General features: G+C 36.7%; 1 protein-coding gene and 1 pseudogene across 2 annotated transcripts in view; one reads left to right on the top strand and one right to left on the bottom strand.

Moving 5' to 3' along the window:
- NUBPL (NUBP iron-sulfur cluster assembly factor, mitochondrial) overlaps positions 1–18816 on the top strand; it is a 222913-nt gene that overhangs the window by 66043 nt on the left and 138054 nt on the right. For both annotated transcript variants that reach the window (XM_090271859.1, XM_090271860.1), the window contains exons 5-6: positions 10258–10297; positions 10388–10478. In XM_090271859.1, coding sequence (XP_090127985.1) covers positions 10258–10297; positions 10388–10478 — 131 coding nt within the window. The remainder of the gene's footprint in view (positions 1–10257; positions 10298–10387; positions 10479–18816) is intronic.
- LOC150015925 (U2 spliceosomal RNA) lies at positions 9104–9231 on the bottom strand (annotated as a pseudogene).

Below are 18816 nucleotides of genomic sequence, written 5' to 3'. Positions count from 1 at the left end.
TCTGGGACAACTCTAAACGTGCCAACATTTGAACCATAGGGGAGCCAGAAGGAAAGGAAGAGCAAGAAATTGAAAGCTTATATGAGAAAATAATGAAGGAAAACTCCACAAATTTGGTGAAGGAAGTAGACATACAAGTCCAGGAAGCACAGAGAGTCCCAAACGAGCTAGACCCAAAGAGGACCACACCAAGACACATCATAATTAAAATGCCAAAGGTTCAAGATAAAGAGAGAATCTTAAAAGCAGCAAGAGAAAAACAGAGTTACTTACAAAGGGGTACCTATAACACTCACAGCTGATTTCTCAAAAGAAACTTTGCAGGCAAGAAGGGACTGGCAAGCTGTATTCAATATGAGGAAAAGCAAGGACTTACAATCAAGATTACTCTATTCAGCAAAGCTATCATTTACAATGGAATGGCAGATGAAGTGCTTCCCAGACAAGGTAAAGATAAAGAGAGTTCATCACCACCAAGTCATTATTGTATGGAATGTCAAAGGGACTTAAGAAAAAGAAGATCAAAATTATGAACACTAAAATGACGACAAACTCACAGCTATCAACAACTGAATCTAAAAAATAAAAACAAAATTCAACTAAGCAAACCAGAATAGGAACAGAATCATAGGTATGGGGATCATTTGGAGGGTTATCAGCTGGGTGGGGGAAGGGGGAGAAATGGGGAAATGGTGCAGGGATTAAGAAGCATAATTGGTTGGTACAAAATAGGGGGCAGTTAAGAATAATATAGGAAAGGGTGAAGCCAAAGAACTTATAAGCAGGACCCATGGACATGAACTAAGGGGGGTGAGATTGCTGGAGGGAAGGAGGGTACTGGGCAGAGGAGAGGAAAGGAAAAAGAATTGGAACTATGGTAACAACATAATAAAATCTCCTTAAAAAAAATAGAAATTACAATTTTACACAAACTCATTCATGGAAAAGAAAAATGCATAATACTTCCCAACTTAGTTAATGAGATTAGTAAAATCTTAGAAGGATAGAATGAAAAAGAATAATTACAGGTCAATGTCCACAGTTAAGATGTAAAAAATTTAAGCAAATATTAGGAAACCAAATCCAGCTTTGTATAAATCAATTATGTTGTGATTAAATTGGGTTTAATCCAGGGAAGCAAGTTTGGTTCAACATTAGGAAAAAAAACAAAACAATGTAAACTCATTATTTTAGCAGATTAAAGGAAAAAATGTATATGATAATTCAGAAAGATGCTGGAAAAACATTCTATAAAACTGAACATCCATTTATGTTCAAAATCTTCTTAAATTAGGACTAAAGAGAATTTAACTTAACCTGATATAACAGATCTGTGTAAAATATATAGCAAGAATCATATTCAGTGGTGAACTGTTAAAAGCCTTGCATTTAAAATTAGGAATAAGGCAAGGAAGCCTGATATCACAACTTTTATTTAACATCATGCAGGCACTCCTAGCCTGCAAAGCAAATCCAATTACATACTAACACTCGGGAATAAAGAGTTGAATAAAAGAAGCAAACTATCATTATTTATAGAAAATATTATTTACATAGAAAATTTTAAAGAATTTGACAAATTATTAAAATGGATCAGAATTTAGCAAGATGGCTAAATATAAGATTAATATATGAGAAAATTAAATTTCAATATACCAGCAATAAAGGGGTAGAAAATGTAATTTTGAAAAAAGATACAAATTCCTTAAAAAATACAGGGCACCTAGGAACAAATGTAACAAAAAAATACATATATGGAAACTTAAGACAGAGCTGGTATTGCAGATAATTGATGGTGGGACGATTATCCACAATGGAAATAAAAAGAAAATGGATCCTTACACCACACACAAATTAATTCCAGATGATTTAAGGACTTAAACGTGCAATACAAAATTATTAAGTGTTTAGAAGACAATACACAAGAATATCTCAATGACCACATGTTAAGGAAGGTTTTCTTAAACAAGACCCCAAAATTAAATAAACTTTAAAGGAAAAAGTTGATTGATATGGTTACCCAAGAAGTAAGAACTTGTGTTAATCAAAAAAACACTATAAAGATTGAGCAGAGGCATGTTCAAGATGATGAATTTAAATGCTTAGTACATTTGATTAATGTACTTGATACTTACACAGCTGGAAGATAGTTTAGGAACAAATTGCTAGTAAGTACATAGAAATTGAAGGAAATACACACATACTCAACAAAGATCTTCTTACCATCAATTCAGGGAGACAGAGGAAAAACAATCATATTGTATGCTGTATTGCTCAACCATTAATAACATTTACATGCTTATCAAACGAAAATTGTAATATAATTACCTTGAGAGAATGAGTGCATGGAAAGTGTGCCTGTGCTTATGAAAAAGAGCTAAATCCCACCATATTTTATGAAATAACTAAAAACTGTCGAGCTTTTGGGATTAGTTAATTGTGTTGTATCAATGTTAATTTCATGGTTGTGATACTTTTACTATGGTCATGTAAGGTGTTAACATTAGGGAAAACTAGGTGAAGGGCATGTGAGGACTACTATTTTTTGCACCTTTCTGTTAAAAAATTAGTTGAGTTGAGAGTTGCTGGCTCTTGGGAGTAAGAAATGGGAGAGAGTTGGGAGATTATTGAATTTTAGTATTAATTTTATGGTACAAGTTGACTCTTTAATCTGTAAGCACATGTGATTGAAGAAAATAGAAAGTAGTGCAAGGTACAATGGAGAAAAATTATTACTCTGAAAATTTCATTTAGATGGTTTGGAAAGATTTATAAAGTTATGTGGGAAAATATTACTATCAAATTAGTTATGAGGGAGACTGAGTTTGTTAGTTTAGTCAGAAATTAAAGAGGGTAATCATAAAACATTAAAATGTATGCTTATTAATAAACCTTTTAATGAAGAACCGTGGCTCTTTCTTTGAGTAGGGACCCAATGAATAGAATTCAGCAATGGATTTCGTATTTAAAGCATGCCTGTATGTTTTATCTACAATTTTCTATCAGTCTCTTTAAAGAAAAGAAAGAAGCTGAGAAACAGGATGCTATCTGAATACATAATCGTGCTAGATTTTTCTGATTTTGTCCTAAACTTTTAGCTCAATACTAGCTCAGATTGCAGAAGGTAAGAGGGCTTCTACTGTGCTTTGTTATGAAGTAGGTTATGGTAGTCAAAATGAGTGGGGATGTGGCTGCACAGATCAATTGATAAAACAGTGTATTTTATAGTAACCCTTTGTTGCTTATATAGTGTACTTCCTTTTTTTTGTACTTGAGTATAAACAGTAGGTTGTTTTTCTCCTGAGATTAATTCAATTTCTTGTCTCACATTATAAAGTAGATTTTTTTTTTTTACCTCCCCCAGTTTTATTGAGAAACAATTGACATACATCACTGTGTAAGTTTAAGACATAGAGGATGATGGTTTGATGCATGCACTGTGAAATGATTTCCACAATAGGTTTAGCTCACATTTGTCTTCTCATGTCGGCAGCCGTCCGTCTCGAGAGACGATGGTGTAGCTTCTTAAGAGTCTATCTGCACCGCCGAGAATGGTTGTGCAGTCCGACTCGGGAGTGACACGGTATCTGTCTCCTCCCGTGTTGAATCGACATCTTGCGATGTCGCTGGAGTGTCCTCTCCAGTGAAGCTGAAGCTACAGAGCCTGGGCAGGGTGATATGGAGGGTCTGCTGTTGCCCAAGCAGCAGACCCCCCCTCTCTTCGCAGCTGAAGGGTCCAAGGGAAAGACGGAGTCAATACAGCTTGGCTTCAGGTGCGCCGCAGGAGTTGCCGGTGTTGACTACAACGTCAAACCGCCTTAGGGACTCCGGCTCCGGATTTTCTGTCGGGTTTACTCCCTTAGCCTTTCCCCTGAAGAGGTATGCCGCAAGGCAGCGGAGGTTTTTTGGAGTCAGAGTTTTCCTTCTCTGATGTGCCCTGACTGGAAGATCGAACCAGCGACACTTAGCTCGCAGGCCGACGCTCAATCCACTGAGCCAAACCAGCCAGGGTTTGTCTTCTCATATAGCTACAATAAAAAGAAAAGATAGAAGAAATGAAAAAAAGAATTTCCTTGTGATGAGAACTCTTTGGATACAGACTCTCTTAACAACTTTCCTATATATTATACGGCAGTGTTATAGTCACCATGTTATACATTACATACCTAGTACTGATTTATCTTATAACTGGACATTTGTGCCTTTTGAACACCTTCCTCCTATTTCCCCTCTACCTCTGGTAACTATAAGTGTGATCTCTTCCTATGAGTGTTTTTCTTTTTTTTTTTTTTAAGATTCCACATATACATGAGATCATATATACAGTATTTTCTTATTTCACTTAGCTTAATGCCTTCATGGTCCCTCCATGTTGTTGCAAATGGTAGGATTTCCTTATTTTTTTTTTTTAATGGCTAAATAATATTCCATTGTATATATTGCTGTATCCCACAACCTCTTTATCCATTCATCCATCAATGGACACTTAAGTTGTTTCCATGTCTTGACTATTATAAATAGTGCTGCTATGGCCCTGGCTAGTGTGGCTCAGTGGTTGCAATGTTATCCTATAAATGGAAAAGTTGAGAGTTAGATCCTCAGTCAGGGCACAAAGCTAGGTTGCAGGTTCAGTCCCCGTAGGGGCTTAAGGAGACAATTGATGCTTCTCTCTCACATCGATGTTTCTCTCTCTCTCTCTCCCTGCTGCCATGACCCCCTCTCTCTAAAAGCAATGAAAAAATGTCCTCAGGTGAGGATAAATAAATAAATAAATAGTAATGCTGCTATGAACATGGGGGTGAAGATGTCTTTTTGAGTTAGTGTTTTTGTTTTCTTGGATATCTTTTCAGTAGTGGAATTGCTGGATTGCATGGTAGTTCCATTTTTATTTATTTTTTTGATCCTTCATACTGTTTTCCATATTGGCTGTACCAATTTACAGTCTCACCAACATTGCACAAGGATTCCCTTTTCTCTACATCCAGGCCAGGATTTGTTATCTCTTGCTTTCTTGATAATGGCCATTCGAACAGGTGTGAGGTGATATCTCATTGTGGTTTAATTTGCATTCCCCTAAAGACTAGTGAGATTGAGCATCTTTTTTTAAAAATATGCTTTATTGGTTATGCTTACAGTTGTCCCAATTTCTTTTCCCGATGTCCCCACCTCCTTAGTTCTTCTCAACATCTTCCTATCTACTCCACTCCCTCCTACTACACTTCTTAATTCCTGTACCATCTCCCTCCCTTTCCCTCCTTCCCCCTCCCTGCTGACCTACCCCCATAATGTTCCCCATACCTATAATTCTTTTCCCACTCTTGTTGCCTACTTAGTTTGCCTTTGTTTTGGTTCCCTAGCTTCTGTTGTTGGTTGTTGTGATACAGTTTTCATTTTAATGTTCATAGTTTTGATCCTCTTTCTCCTAAACAAGTCCATTTAACATTTCATGTAACAGTGGTTTGGATCTGATGAACTTCAGTTTTACTTGGTCCTGGAAGCACTTTCTCTGCCCTTCTATTCTGAATGACAGCTTCGCTGGATAGAATAATCGTGGTCATAGGTTTTTGCTTTTCATTACTTTGAATATTTCTTGCTAGTCCCTTCTTGCCTGCAGAGTTTCTTTTGAGAAATCAGCTGATAGTCTTATTGGGACACCTTTGTGTGTAATTCTTTTCTTCTCTCTTGCTGCTTTTAAGATTCTCTCTTGATCCTTAATTTTTGACATTTTGATTTTAATGTGTCTTGGTGTGGTTCTCCCTTGCTCCAGTTTTTTTGGAACTCTCTGTGCTTCCTGGACCTGTAAGTCTATTTCCTTCCCCAAGTTAGAGAAGTTCTGCTTCATTATATTTTTCACATAATTTTTCAATTTCTAGTTCTTCATCTTCTGGCAACCCTCTGATTTGGATGTTGGCCCACTTATAGCTGTCCCATAGGTTTCTGAGCCTCTCCTCATTTTCCTCACTTTTCATTTCCTCTTTCTGCACTGGTTGACTCTTTGTTCCTTCTCTATGTTCCAATTTGTTGAATTGATCCCTGGTTTTCTTTATCTCACTACTAGTTTCGTATATGTTTTCATTCATTTCAGCAGGGCTAGCCTTCATTCCTTCCCTGTCTTGTTTAAGATCTGCTGTTAGGTCTGTAAGCGCTTTTTATAACCAAAGCTCTGAACTATGTCTCAGAAAGATTTCCTTTCTGCTGCTTTGTTAGATTAGATATTTGCTGTCTGGTCAGCTGTGTGATTGGGATCTCTATCATGATCTGTGTCATCTTGAACATTTTTTGTGTTTACCTTTGCTTCCTGGGCAGGGCTGTCCCACCTCCTATGCTATAGAGGGCGGAGCCCCGTGCACTCATCACAACCAGGTGACCGTTCTCACCATGCTGTGATGTTTTCTGTGGGGGTGAGGGTCCAGGATGGATTCCTGCTGTTCACTCTCTGCTGAGAGACCAGGAGCCTCCTCCTCCATCACCATGCCTTCTGGCCCTCATAGTCCAAGGCAATGGGGGTCTTCCTTCCCTGCCATTGGAATCACGAGCTGATGGGTTTGGTCTGCAGCCTGGTGGGCTCCCCAGGTGCTTCTCACCTTCCTTAAATACAGGTGTCTGTGTTTACCGCCTTTCTGCCACCATCACTGCAGTTGCCACTGCCAGTACGGCTTGACCTTTCCGCCCAACTTCACCTCTCCTACCTGTCTGGATGAGCACTTCTTTATAACTTCATATGTTGGACTTCCATGTAGCTTTATTTTCTGGAACTTCTGGTTATTTCTGGTTTTGCGGTAGGTGTAGTCTTTCTTAGTTGTGGAGGGAGATGGGGCGTGTCAGTCTAGGCCTCCATCTTGGCCGGAAGTTGTCTCCTCATTTTGACAGAGTCCTGTGTTTGTTTGCCTCTGCCTGTCAGGTAGAGCTGTCACTCCTACTATGTTGTAAAGGGCAGAGCCTTAGGGATTCGTCAGTACAGGGCAACCTGTTTCACCAGGTTGTGGTGCTGTATGTGGGGGAGGGGTTTGAGAGGGAACAATGCCGTCTGCCCAGCAGTCGCCCCCCTCCAAGAACCCCTCCCACTCTCGTATGGGACTGGTGGCCCTCTAGCTGCTGTCCTGGCTGTCAACGCCAGAGTGGGTTGGTCTGCAGACTCTAGGAGCGTGGGGGCCCTCTAAACAAGCAGACTCTGCTAAGAGACTGGCAGTCTCTGCCTCCGCCACAACCCCCACTGGCTCACATAATCCGAAGCAATGAGGCCCGATTTTCCCTGGTGCTGGGACCCCGAGCTGCACGGTCTGGTGAGGAGCTGGGAATGCAACATCAGGTGTCCCACCTGACTTAAAATGTGTAACTGTGCTTTCCACTGGCCTGCTGCCGCCACCACCTCCGCCACCACCCTGGGTCTTCTCAGCCCCTGTTCACCCATCCCACCTGTTTGGATGAGCACCTCCTCCCCACATGTTTGTCTGTTGGACTTCCATGCAGCCCGACTCCTTGGGAACTTCTGGTTGTCTCCAGTTCTGAGGCAGTTGTATTCCTTCTTAGCTGTGGAGGGAGATGCAGCCTGTCTGTGTACACCTCCATCTTGGCTGGAAGTCCCTTAAAACTTTTTAAGTATACACTTCAGTGGTACATTCAGAATATTGTGTAGGCATCACCACTATTCATCTGCATAGTTCTTTTTATCTTGTAAAACTGAAACTTTATACTCATTAAGCAATAACTCCCCATTGCCATCTCTCCCTGCCCCTGGCAGCGCCCCATTCTACTTTCTGTCTGTATAATTTTGACTACTCAAGTATTTTATATAAGTGGAACCATACAGTGCACAAGGGTTCTAATTTTTTCTTATTCTCACCTCATTTGTTATTATTATTTTTAAAATTTTAATTATTTATTTTTAGACTGAGGGGAAGGGAGGGAGAAAGAGAGGAAGAGAAACATTAATATGAGAGAGAAATATTGGTCAGTTGCCTCTTGTATGTGCCCCCACTGGGACTGAACCAACATCCTAGGACCTAGCCAACATCATTGGCATGTTCCCCTACCTCTTGCTTTGCGGGATGATACCCAACCAAGTGAGCCACACCAGTCAAGGCCATTTTCTTTCTCTTTCCTCCTTTCTTTCTTTCTTACAGTCATCCTAATAGGTATGAGGTAGTATCTTATAATTTTGATTTGCATTTTTCCTAATGATCAATGATGTTGAACATTTTTTTTTTCATGTGTTGATTGGTCATTTGTATATCTTCCTTGGAGAAGAAGTGTCTGTTTACTTCCTTTGCCCATTTTTGAATTGCGTATATAAGAGGAGTCGTGTATATGATTAACAAATATGATTAGCAAATATTTTCTCCCATTCTGTGTCTTGCCTTTTCACTCTGTTGATATAATCTTTCAATGCATAACATTTAAAAAGTTTTATGAATTTTAATTTGTCTATCATTTCTTTTGTTGCCTGTGCCTTTGGTGTCATAGCTAAGAGATCTTTGCCAAACCCAATGACACGAACTTTTGCCCTATGTTTTCTTCTAAGATTTGTACAATTTTAGCTCATATACTTAGGTCTTTGATCCATTTTGAGTTAATTCTTTTTTATGGTCCTAGTCAATGGTCCAGTCTCATTCTTTTGCATGTGGATCCAGTTTTTTCAGGACCATTTGAAAAAAGCATCCTTTCCATATTGAATGATCTGGTTATCCCCTTCCCCAAATCAAAAACCTTTGACTGTATACAGGGTGAGGCAAAAGTAGATTTACAGTTGTCTGTATGGAAAATAATACAACAATTATTTCATAATACTACAGGAATAAACTCTGTGTTTTGTGAACTCATAACTACTTTTGCCCCACCCTGTATGCTAGGGTTTATTTCTGGGCTTTCTATTCTTTTCCATTGTTCTATATATCTGCCTTTATGCTGGTACTACACTGTTTTGATTACTGTAGCTTTGTAGTAAGTTTTAAACTCAACAAGTGTGAGTCCTCCAGTTTTGTTCTTTTTCCAAAATTGATTTGCCTACTTGGGATTTCTTGATTCTCCATATACGTTTCAGGATGGATTTTTCTATTTCTGTAAAAAATGTCATTGGGATTTCAATAGAGATTGCATTGAATATGTAGATTGTTTTAGATAGTATTGACATCTTAATATTAAGTTTCCAGTCAATGAACATGATGTGTGTTTCTTTTAAACTGATAAGAACAGATACTACACTTGATCTTAGCTAAAAGGCCGAGAAGTGATGTGTATTTCTTTTAATTGTCTTCTTTAATTTCTTTTAACACTGTTTTATAGTTTTTATAGTACAAGCCTTTCACCTCGTTGGTTATGTTAATTCGTAAGCATTTGTTTTTTGTGTTTTTTTTTTTGAGGCTGATATGAATACAGTTATTTTCATAATTTCCATTTCAGATAGTTTATTATTAGTGTATAGAAATGCAACTGATTTTTGTGTGTTGACTTTGTATTCTTCTACTTTGCTGAATTCATTTATTAGCAGATTTTTTTTTGATATGGAATATTCAGGGTTTTCTATATATAAGATTATGTCATCTGTGAACAGAGAATACTTGACTTCATCCTTTCCAGTTTGGATGCCGTTTATTTATTTTTCTTACCTAATTCCTCTGGCTATAACTTTCAATATTATGTTGAATAGAAGTAGCAAAAGGGGGCATCCTTGTCTTTTTCCTGATCTTAGAGGAAAAACTTTCTTTTACAATTGAGTGTGATGGTTGCTGTGGGTTTTTCATATGTGATTTTTATTATGTTGAGGTACAAAATAGAGTTTTTCTTCTTTTCTGGATTTGTGTACTTTTTCAAATTCTTCAAGTAAAGAAAAAAGAAATAGGGAGAATTGATTAGGTGTGTTTGTGTGTGCATGTATATGTGCAACTATTCATGTATACACATCCTAGATAAGCATATATGTGTAATTTATATATCTGTATATATGAAAAAACTTGGTTCACAACATTACTTATTGAGGCTATTTTAAAAAATATATTTGAAAGTGGTAGATGAATTGTTTTAATAAAACAATATTTCAGCTATTTTTAAATGTTGCATCTACTGGTAATGTTAGTTTTATGCTTGGTAAATGTTTAAATTGTTGCAAATTGAGGTGAATTAGTTGGAGGTTAAAAGAACAGCAGTATGAGTAGTCTATTTGTATTTTTAATTTGACACTGATGAGAAAATAAGTCAGTATGTTTATATATAATGACTCTTCTGAAAGAGAGATTTATTTTTAATTTTATTTTATTTCAGGCAACCTAATGAGGCCTCTTTTGAATTATGGTATTGCTTGGTGAGCATATCTTTTTTACTTTATGTTACTTTTCAGAATACCGTTGATTAATTTATGTAAATTACTTGTATTTTTGGTTTACTGTTTTAGTATGTCTATGGGCTTCCTGGTTGAAGAGACTGCACCAGTTGTTTGGAGAGGCCTTATGGTAATGTCAGCCATTGAGAAACTGTTGAGGCAGGTAAGAAAATTGCATTAAGTAGCATTTTATTATTGGCGCACTGTGGTTAATGCAATTGCCGATTGGAGAGCTATTAAAATTTGCATTTAGGTTTCAGATGTTTTGCAAAAGAACCCAGTTAATAAACTGAATATATAAGGAGTTATGTGGTGCCAACACCAAATTTCACTGTTACGTGATTTAATTTTTCCCATTACTTATGAGTATTAAAAATCCAATGTCTTACTTTATATTTTTCTGTTGCTCTGTTGAGTCTGCAGTAAGATGGGGAAATCTATTTTATAAGTAATCACCCTTCTTTAGATTTATGGTTAATTTCATTGTGGCCAATATGAGTTTTAAGGGCAATATAGAAATTACTCAGATGTAGAAAAATATTATAAACTATAGTGCTTCAGAACAAAATAAAATTTTGTTTTGCTCTGAGTACATATGACTATATATTTGAGTATATAATATCTGTCCAATCAAATTTAATTTATCCTTAAGGAATAAAACAGTTGATTGAATAATCTAAAAGTCAAATGGGCTATATGTTATTTATAGGAGTAAATTTTATTTTTTTCTTAGTAGCTGTGAATTTATAGTTAATTATATTCTAGGAAAATATAATAAGTAATTTGGATTTTCTCCACTGATTTGTAGCTATTATCTCCTGTTTATTCAGATTTTACTTTGGGTCAGGTACCATGCTATAGGCTGATGTAATCTAATCATAGATATTTGTATATATGTATTCATGCATATACAATTACTTTCAGTTGTGAAAGTAAGTAGGCAAAATATGCCTTGAAATCTGAAACTTTTCATTTTTCATTGTAACATCTTGTCTTCCTCCTGCTGCTTAAGTTCTGATAAATGTGCTCTTCTATCTCTGGCCCCAGAATCATCCTATTTTCCTAGTGGTTTATTTAAGTCTCTTAACTGCATCTCTTCCTTTTATACACTCAGTTGCCCTAGTAGGTTGTTTCAGTTTTACTCTCAGCAGTACGCTTTCTCTGCCAATTCTTTGTTGACCTTGATCTTGAGCTTGATTTGTGTGGGTTAACTCAGCTTCTTATTTATTTATTTGTTTTGGAAATTGCAAATCAATCTTTATTCAGTTTATAGTTAGAGTCAAGAAAAATTTGGAAACTCCAAAAAGAAAATTTTGATTTTGTTGTGAGAATATTTTAAATGTGAATTTTCCCCTCCTATCTCAGTGTTATAATCCTCAACAGGAAATGATTTAGAATTCTTCCCAAGCCTTTATAGATGGCCACAGAAGGCAGAAACACTTCTTTCCACAGTGATCAGAGACTGAGACATTCAAGTCAGTGATGAGACACAGAGATCCAGGCGAAGCTTCCAGCTCAGAGGCAGGATTCCCATATCCCCATAGCCTGTCCCCAGACAGATGTGCACAAGTTCTCTCTTTTCTACCTCTAGTGTCCTTTTCAAAATCTCAGAGACCCTTTTAAATCTCAAATTCCAACAGGTGTCAGAAGTATCCTTGCAAATAAGCCCTTGAGGTCGAAGTGAGAGCATGTGTGCATGTGCCCTCAGGAGAGGGGCAAAGGGAGTTTCCCACAGACTGAGATTAAACTTGATAGTACAAATTAATTACGCTGCAAAAAAGGTTGTTTCTGAAGCTCAAATTTACATATTTAATACCTGCTTTTATAAATGAAGAAAATGTTTTGAGACCAGAGGAGAAAGGATCAAAAGTCTGAAGGAACCAAAGATGCTACTTCTTCTCCTCCTCCTCCTTTTCTTCCTTTTCCTTCTTCTCTTTCTCCTTTTCCTCCCCATCCCCTCCCCCTCCCATAACCCACCTCCTTCTTTGTTGCTGAAGAGAGGATTGGCAGGATCCCAATTCCACATTTTCAGCTGATGTCCTGCCATAACCCAATGTCCTGCCATAACTCAATGTCCTGCCATAACCCAGCCTCTTTTATCTACTGCTGAATACTGTCAAATAATATAGAATAATTGTGTTAACTGTAGCATTATACAATTTTTGATTTCCCAGTTTAGCCACAGTCTCAACACTTTAGTCATTGATTTTAGTCACTATTTTTCTCAACATTTATTAAATGCTCAGCTTAAAATATTTAGGGAATTTAATAGTCTGGCAGAGGACCTACTGGAGATGTAACGATTTGTCTGTCTGAATATAAATTGTATAAAAGTCACAGATTACTCTGATAAGTACTGAAGATATATATTTAGCAAATATGCTACAAAATAGCAGGATGAAAGATGGGGTGAGAAAATGGATCCATAATTTATTTTATGGGGATACTTAGAGGACACCTAGAGTATCCTCTAGGATATTAGGATATTAGACTACATATTTACCTTGAAACCCTTCATAAGGACACTATTATTTCTGCATTTTAATGTGAGCTGAAAAGTTGATATTTTTGGACTATGCTGTGACCATGCTGAGCATCTGAGCTGCTAATTAAGGAGTCCTTTGTTTTTGTTTTGCTTTAAGAAGTAAACCAACATTTGGTAAGTTTTAACATTCTTTGTGAAAATTTAGTATATAGCTTTGTAGATACTCTGTATAGCAGTGTATTGTGGAAGGGACAACGTTCTAGAAGTTTCTCATGTTCTTTCTCAGTTACTATTTTGGAAGGAAAAGATAAATACTTGTAGTCAGTCTGTCGTCTTGAACTAGACATCTGGTTTAAAGTTTTTTTCTCTCCCTTATAATATTTTATTGAGCTTATACATACAGGGAATGCACAGATCTTAGATATATAGTTCACTGATTTTTGATAGATGCATATACTTATATAATCACACACCCCCAATCAAGATAGAGAACATTTCTGCTTCCCTAGAAAGTTTCCATGAACACCCTGCTATTCAATCCCTCACTCATTGGCCATCATGTTGTGATTTTTATCACCATAAATGACTTTTCAGTGTTCTCATACTTTACGTAAATGGAATCCTACAGGATATAGCCTTTGTATCTTGTTATTTCTCATAGCCTACGGCTTTTGAAAGTCATTCTTGTTGTTGCTTATATCAGCAGTTGAGTCCTTTTTATTGCTGAATAGTATTCCATTACATGAAGATAACCACATATTGTTGTATATTCTTTCGTTGATGGACACTTGGGCAGTCTTCAGTTTTTGGCTATTATGAATAATGCTGCTTTAAAATACTTGTACACATGTTCATAAGAGTTTTAGTTTCTTCACATCTTTGTCAACATAGTGGTATAAGATGGTTATCTTATGGTTTTAATTTGTGCTTCCCTTATTATCAGTGATATTGAGCCCCCTTTCATGTGCATATTAGATATTGTTGTATCTTTGTGTGTGTGTGTGTGTGTGTGTGTGTGTGTGTGTGTGTGTGTGTGTGAAGTGTCTAAGTCTCTTACTCATTTTTTTTCTTGGCTCATTTTTCTTCTTGTAATTGAATTGCAAGAGTTTTAATATATTCTGCCTAAGAGTACATTGTTGGATATATGTATTAGGACTTTTTCTCCCAGTCTGTGGGTTGCCTTTTGATGAGCTGAAGTTTTAAATTTTCATGAAATCCAATTTTTCAAAAACATTTTTTTAATGCCGGTTGCTTTTGTGTTTTCTCTAAAAATTCTTAGTCTTTCTACCCCTAAGGTTGTAAAGATATTCTCATGTTCTTTTCTCACAAAGCTTTATACTTCTGGCTTGTACAATCTTGAATTAATTTTTGTGTGTGAAGTGAAATAAGGGTCAAGGTATATTTTTTAAATTTGTGGTATAATAGGAAATAAATTAATTCTTTGTTTTTGGGTCATGGTTCAACATTCCTAAAACCCTTTGAATTTCCTGAGTGATAATAGGAGTGTCCTTTGTCATTCATAAGGAGCCCCTTTCTGAGCATACCTGAGTTCATGCTAGTGAGGTGACTTAGGGTGGAGCCCCTAGATAGCTCAGGATGGGGCTTGTACCAGAAAGACCAAGTGTTTAGAGGGTTGGAAATTCTAGTCCCACCCACAGATCTCTGGAAATGGGATGGGGGAGAAGACTGAGGATTAAGCTCTATAAAAACTCTTGAACAACAAAATTTGATGAGCTTCTATGTTGCATTTTTGTAGCTCTTCAACTGATTTCAGCACGTAGATGAGATTGGGAACCACTGGTTTGCAGTTTTAACAATGATAGGTTAGTGAGAATGGGGACTGAAGAAGGGCAAGTTGATGACAGGCATTAGGTGGCCATTTGTGATCCTTTAGTAGAACAGTGAATGAAAAAAGTCAGATTATAGGGGTTTAAGAATGGATTTATAGCAAGACCATGGAGGTGGAGGTGTACAAGATATTCTGTTTATTAGTTAAAGTAGGTCATACAGGGGAGTGTGAGGCTGGGGAAAAAGAAAAGAAAATGGAATGGAAGCTTAAGAAGAAAATGGTATCAAATAAAATCCCTTTGCATTTGTTTTCCAAAAAGGGATAGCCATACCTTTTCCAAGGCATAGGCTACAATAAAGAGGGACCAAAGATTCTAGGAAATAAGAGGATTATTGAAAGAGTAATGTTATGAAAGAGTCAAAGGGAATGGGTTAGTAGATAAGTTGTTTTTGGAAAATGAGTATGTAGTTACAAGTAGAATGGAGAGATGAGCAGATGAGGGAACTTCATCAACCTAGCACTAAAAAGAGGTTAACAAAAGTTATTTTTTCCTTGATCTTCTCAGTGGAAGAAGATAGTTTACTCAAAAGAGAAAATTTGGTTCACAATTTCTGTATTCCTAAAAATTATCTGGGGAGCTAGTTGAAAATTCAGATTTATAGCCTCCCTGTTCTACTCTCCCACTTGAAGATTTTCCTTCAGTAAGTGCCAGGGAAAGCCAAGGAGTGGAGACGTCTCATAGATTTTCCCAAGTGACACTAACTAATGCTTGTTCTGAAATCAGGTTTAGGCATATGATGGTCCAGAGGCAGTGCTTTTTAACTGCTTTTAGAGGAATAACAATAATATAAAAGAGATGAAGAGATGAATGACAGGATCCCTGTGTGGCAGTAAGGGCCTACTGGTTGCTAAATATCATGAAGTTTTAGCTTTGGCAACCCTGATATTGGATACAGGATTGGCATGGCAGAAAGTCCAAAGGGGGAAAATACCTTAGACATTAATGAGGGAAACACTGAAGTCAAGGCCTGATTTCCAGGAAGACATGTAGTCAGGAGGAAGAATCAGGAGACTGGGTAAAACTGGAGGAATCAAGTAATTGAAAATCACCTGTGATGGGGAAGAAGAAACTGAATAGCCGAGGGAGGAATAGGCAATAAAGTTACAGATAAATTGGGTTTGTTCAGAGAGGGAGGGACATTTGAAAATTGAGGCTTTTTTTATAGGTGAGATTTGGAAATGAGGTATAACCAAGGAAAGGCATTTTCTGTTAAAGTGAGAAAGATGTCAAGGATCAAGGTATCTCACTGTGGTAATAAGGTTGCCAGATAAAAGGCAGGATATAACTAGTTAAGTTTAAGTATCAGATACACAGTGAATAATTTTTCATAGTAGGGGTGTGTTCCAAATATTGTTCATACTAAAAAATTATTTGTTGTCTATATGATATTCAAACTTAGCTAAGTGAGGGTCCTTTACTTTTATTTGCAAAATCTGGCAAATAAAAGACTCAGGGGAAGGTGGACAAGAGTCAGATTGGGAGAAGGTAAGAGCAGTGGTGTAATGGAACTGAGTTGTGTGAAAATAAAAATATGAAGTAATATCAAGGGAACATTATTTAGCCAAGAGTGGCAGGTATGAGTAATTGAAATGAGGTGAGCATTTGATTGGGAGTTGGGGCAAAGAATTATATTAAGATGGTAGAGCACTACCAGGATCATTTTTTGTAATTTGTTGAAGGACAATGGTTTGTCAACTTCTTTTTACCAAGAACATCTGTAGCTTCATCTGAAGGATAACTTATTTTTCTGGATATAGAAGCAGTAGTATTGGGAGTCTCATGGTTTCAAACTTGCCAATGTCTAGTAATTTATCTGCATAATTTCACCCCACCTGCTTCCAACTTCAGTTTTAAAAGGGAAGACATTAATGAAAAAAACAGGAATTCATTTTGTGATGCATTATGAGAAAGCAAGGTAGGCCATAAAAAGAGAAGTTAAACTTTACGAACAGTCGAGAAAACTAGACAGATAAATGGTAGAATATCATTTTGAATACTAGATTTATCAGTTTAGCTTCTTTTTTACCCTCCTGATTTCAAAAGTTTTTTTTTTATTTTGACTTTAAATAATTAAATGCATTAGCATCCAGTACATTTTGCTCCATAAGTAATAGTTTAAATTTTTTTATTTGTTAAAATTCCTGAGTAATATTTATTTTTTTCTAAATTGTGCTCAGCATAGATAAATTAGTTTAACTCAAATGAGGAAGTCTTGTTTTAGAATCTTTAGGTTTGAAAATGTGGGATACTAGGAAAAATCATTTTAGTTGTTAGAGAAAGAGAAAACTTCAAAGGCTAGCCTGGTGTCTGCACCTGCTGTGGTCACAATGTAAGCCCTGGAGACTGGGATTTTGGCAGCTCTTTCAGTGCTTTTACTTCAAATCTCCAGTATCCCCAAATGTGAAGCAGATGCCAGTTTTCTTTTCTAGGGCTCCGATAATGGCATGTAATGAGTGGTTGTTTCCTAGCAACTAAAGAAGCAGTTTCACTTTAGCTGATCCTGCAGTAGGAATGAGACATTTTCCCTTGGTAGTTTGTATTAGTGATTTCCCTGACAGTGGAATTTCACTTTTGAATAAGGAATGTTCTTGGCCTTTGGCTTCCTAACAAATTTTGCTCTTGAGTGTGGGCTAAGCTCTGTTTAATCCTGTATAAAATAAAAAAAATTTGACCCCTCCCCACGAAGCACCCCATGGGAAGAGCCAAAGTAGTTGTATACATCGTTTCTCATATGGCAAGTGATTATACCAGACGTTATAATAGGCATATTTTCCCCATTGTTTAACAGGATGATTAACAACCAATTTTTTCCCTGTATTTAATGTTTGAAGTAGCAGTGGTTTATTAAGTACTGGTTAATGTGTTATGGACAAATATATGTAAAATTTTATTACCAGTACAATTTCAATATAAGATCAATATGAAAACATATTTTCTAATCCATAACCCACTTGATTTCAAACAGTATTCTATACAAAAGTTATTATTACAGTAGTCCCTCTCTATATCGTGGTTCACTTATTGCGGCCTCGCTGTATCACGGGATTTTTAAAAATGTTATATTAAATTATTTATCGAGGATTTTTTGCTATATTGCAGGATTTTGCAGTACTGTATATGTATGTTGCTAAAGTTACGTAGGTTTAAGAGTGTAGAATAAATCTAAGGTTCCTACTTCACGGGGGTGTCTAGAACGTAATACCCACGATAAGTGAGGGAATACTGTATACCAATTATAATTATGGTTCACTTTAAAGTAAAGTATTGAAAAATTCAGTGTTTATCTTTTCTTCATTTCAAAATTTTTATTGAATTTATTGGAGTGACATTGGTTAACAAAGTTATATAGGTTCAAGTGCACAACGCTGTAATAGATTAATGTATATTGTATTGTGTGTTCCACCCAAAGTCAAGTCACCGTCCATCACCATTTATCTCCCCTTTACCCTCTTCTACCACCCCTCAACCCCTTTTCCCTCTGGTAATCCCCATACTATTGTCTGTGTCTGTGAGTTCTCCTTCTCCTCATCCTTTGTTTTTTTGCTTAGTCTTTTCACCCATTTCACCCAGCCCCACAACCTCCTCCCCTCTGACAGCTGTCAGTCTGCTCTCTATGAGTCTGTATCTATTTTGTTTGTTGGTTTATTTATATGTGAATGAAATCATATGGTATTTCCTTTCTCTGAGTGGCTTATTTCACTTAGCATAATAGTCTCCAGGTAGAACCATGGTGTCACAAAAAGTAAGATTTCCTTCTTTTTTACGGCTTAGTAGTATTATCCATTGTGTAAATGCACCACAACTTTTTTATCCACTCATCAACTGATTGGCACTTGGGCTACTTCCTATTCTTAGCCATTGTAAATAATACTGCAATGAACATAGGGGTGCATATATTCTTTTGAATTAGTGTTTGATTTCTTTGGATAAATTCCTGTAAATAAAATCTTTGGATTATAAGGCAGTTTCATTTTTAATATTTTGAGAAAACTCTATACCGGTTTCTGCAGTTGTGGAACCAGTCCGCATTCCCACCAACAGTGCATGAGGCTTACCTTTTCTCCACATCCTCACCAGTACTTGTTTGTTGTTGATAGCCATTCTTAAAGGTATGAGGTGATATATCACTGGTTTTAATTTGAATTTCTCTGATGATTAGTGGTGTT

Source organism: Furipterus horrens, unplaced genomic scaffold (genome assembly GCF_987537825.1).
Source record: "Furipterus horrens unplaced genomic scaffold, mFurHor1.1.pri manual_scaffold_3, whole genome shotgun sequence".
NCBI lineage: Eukaryota > Metazoa > Chordata > Mammalia > Chiroptera > Furipteridae > Furipterus > Furipterus horrens.
This window is presented reverse-complemented; position numbering and strand designations above follow the sequence as displayed.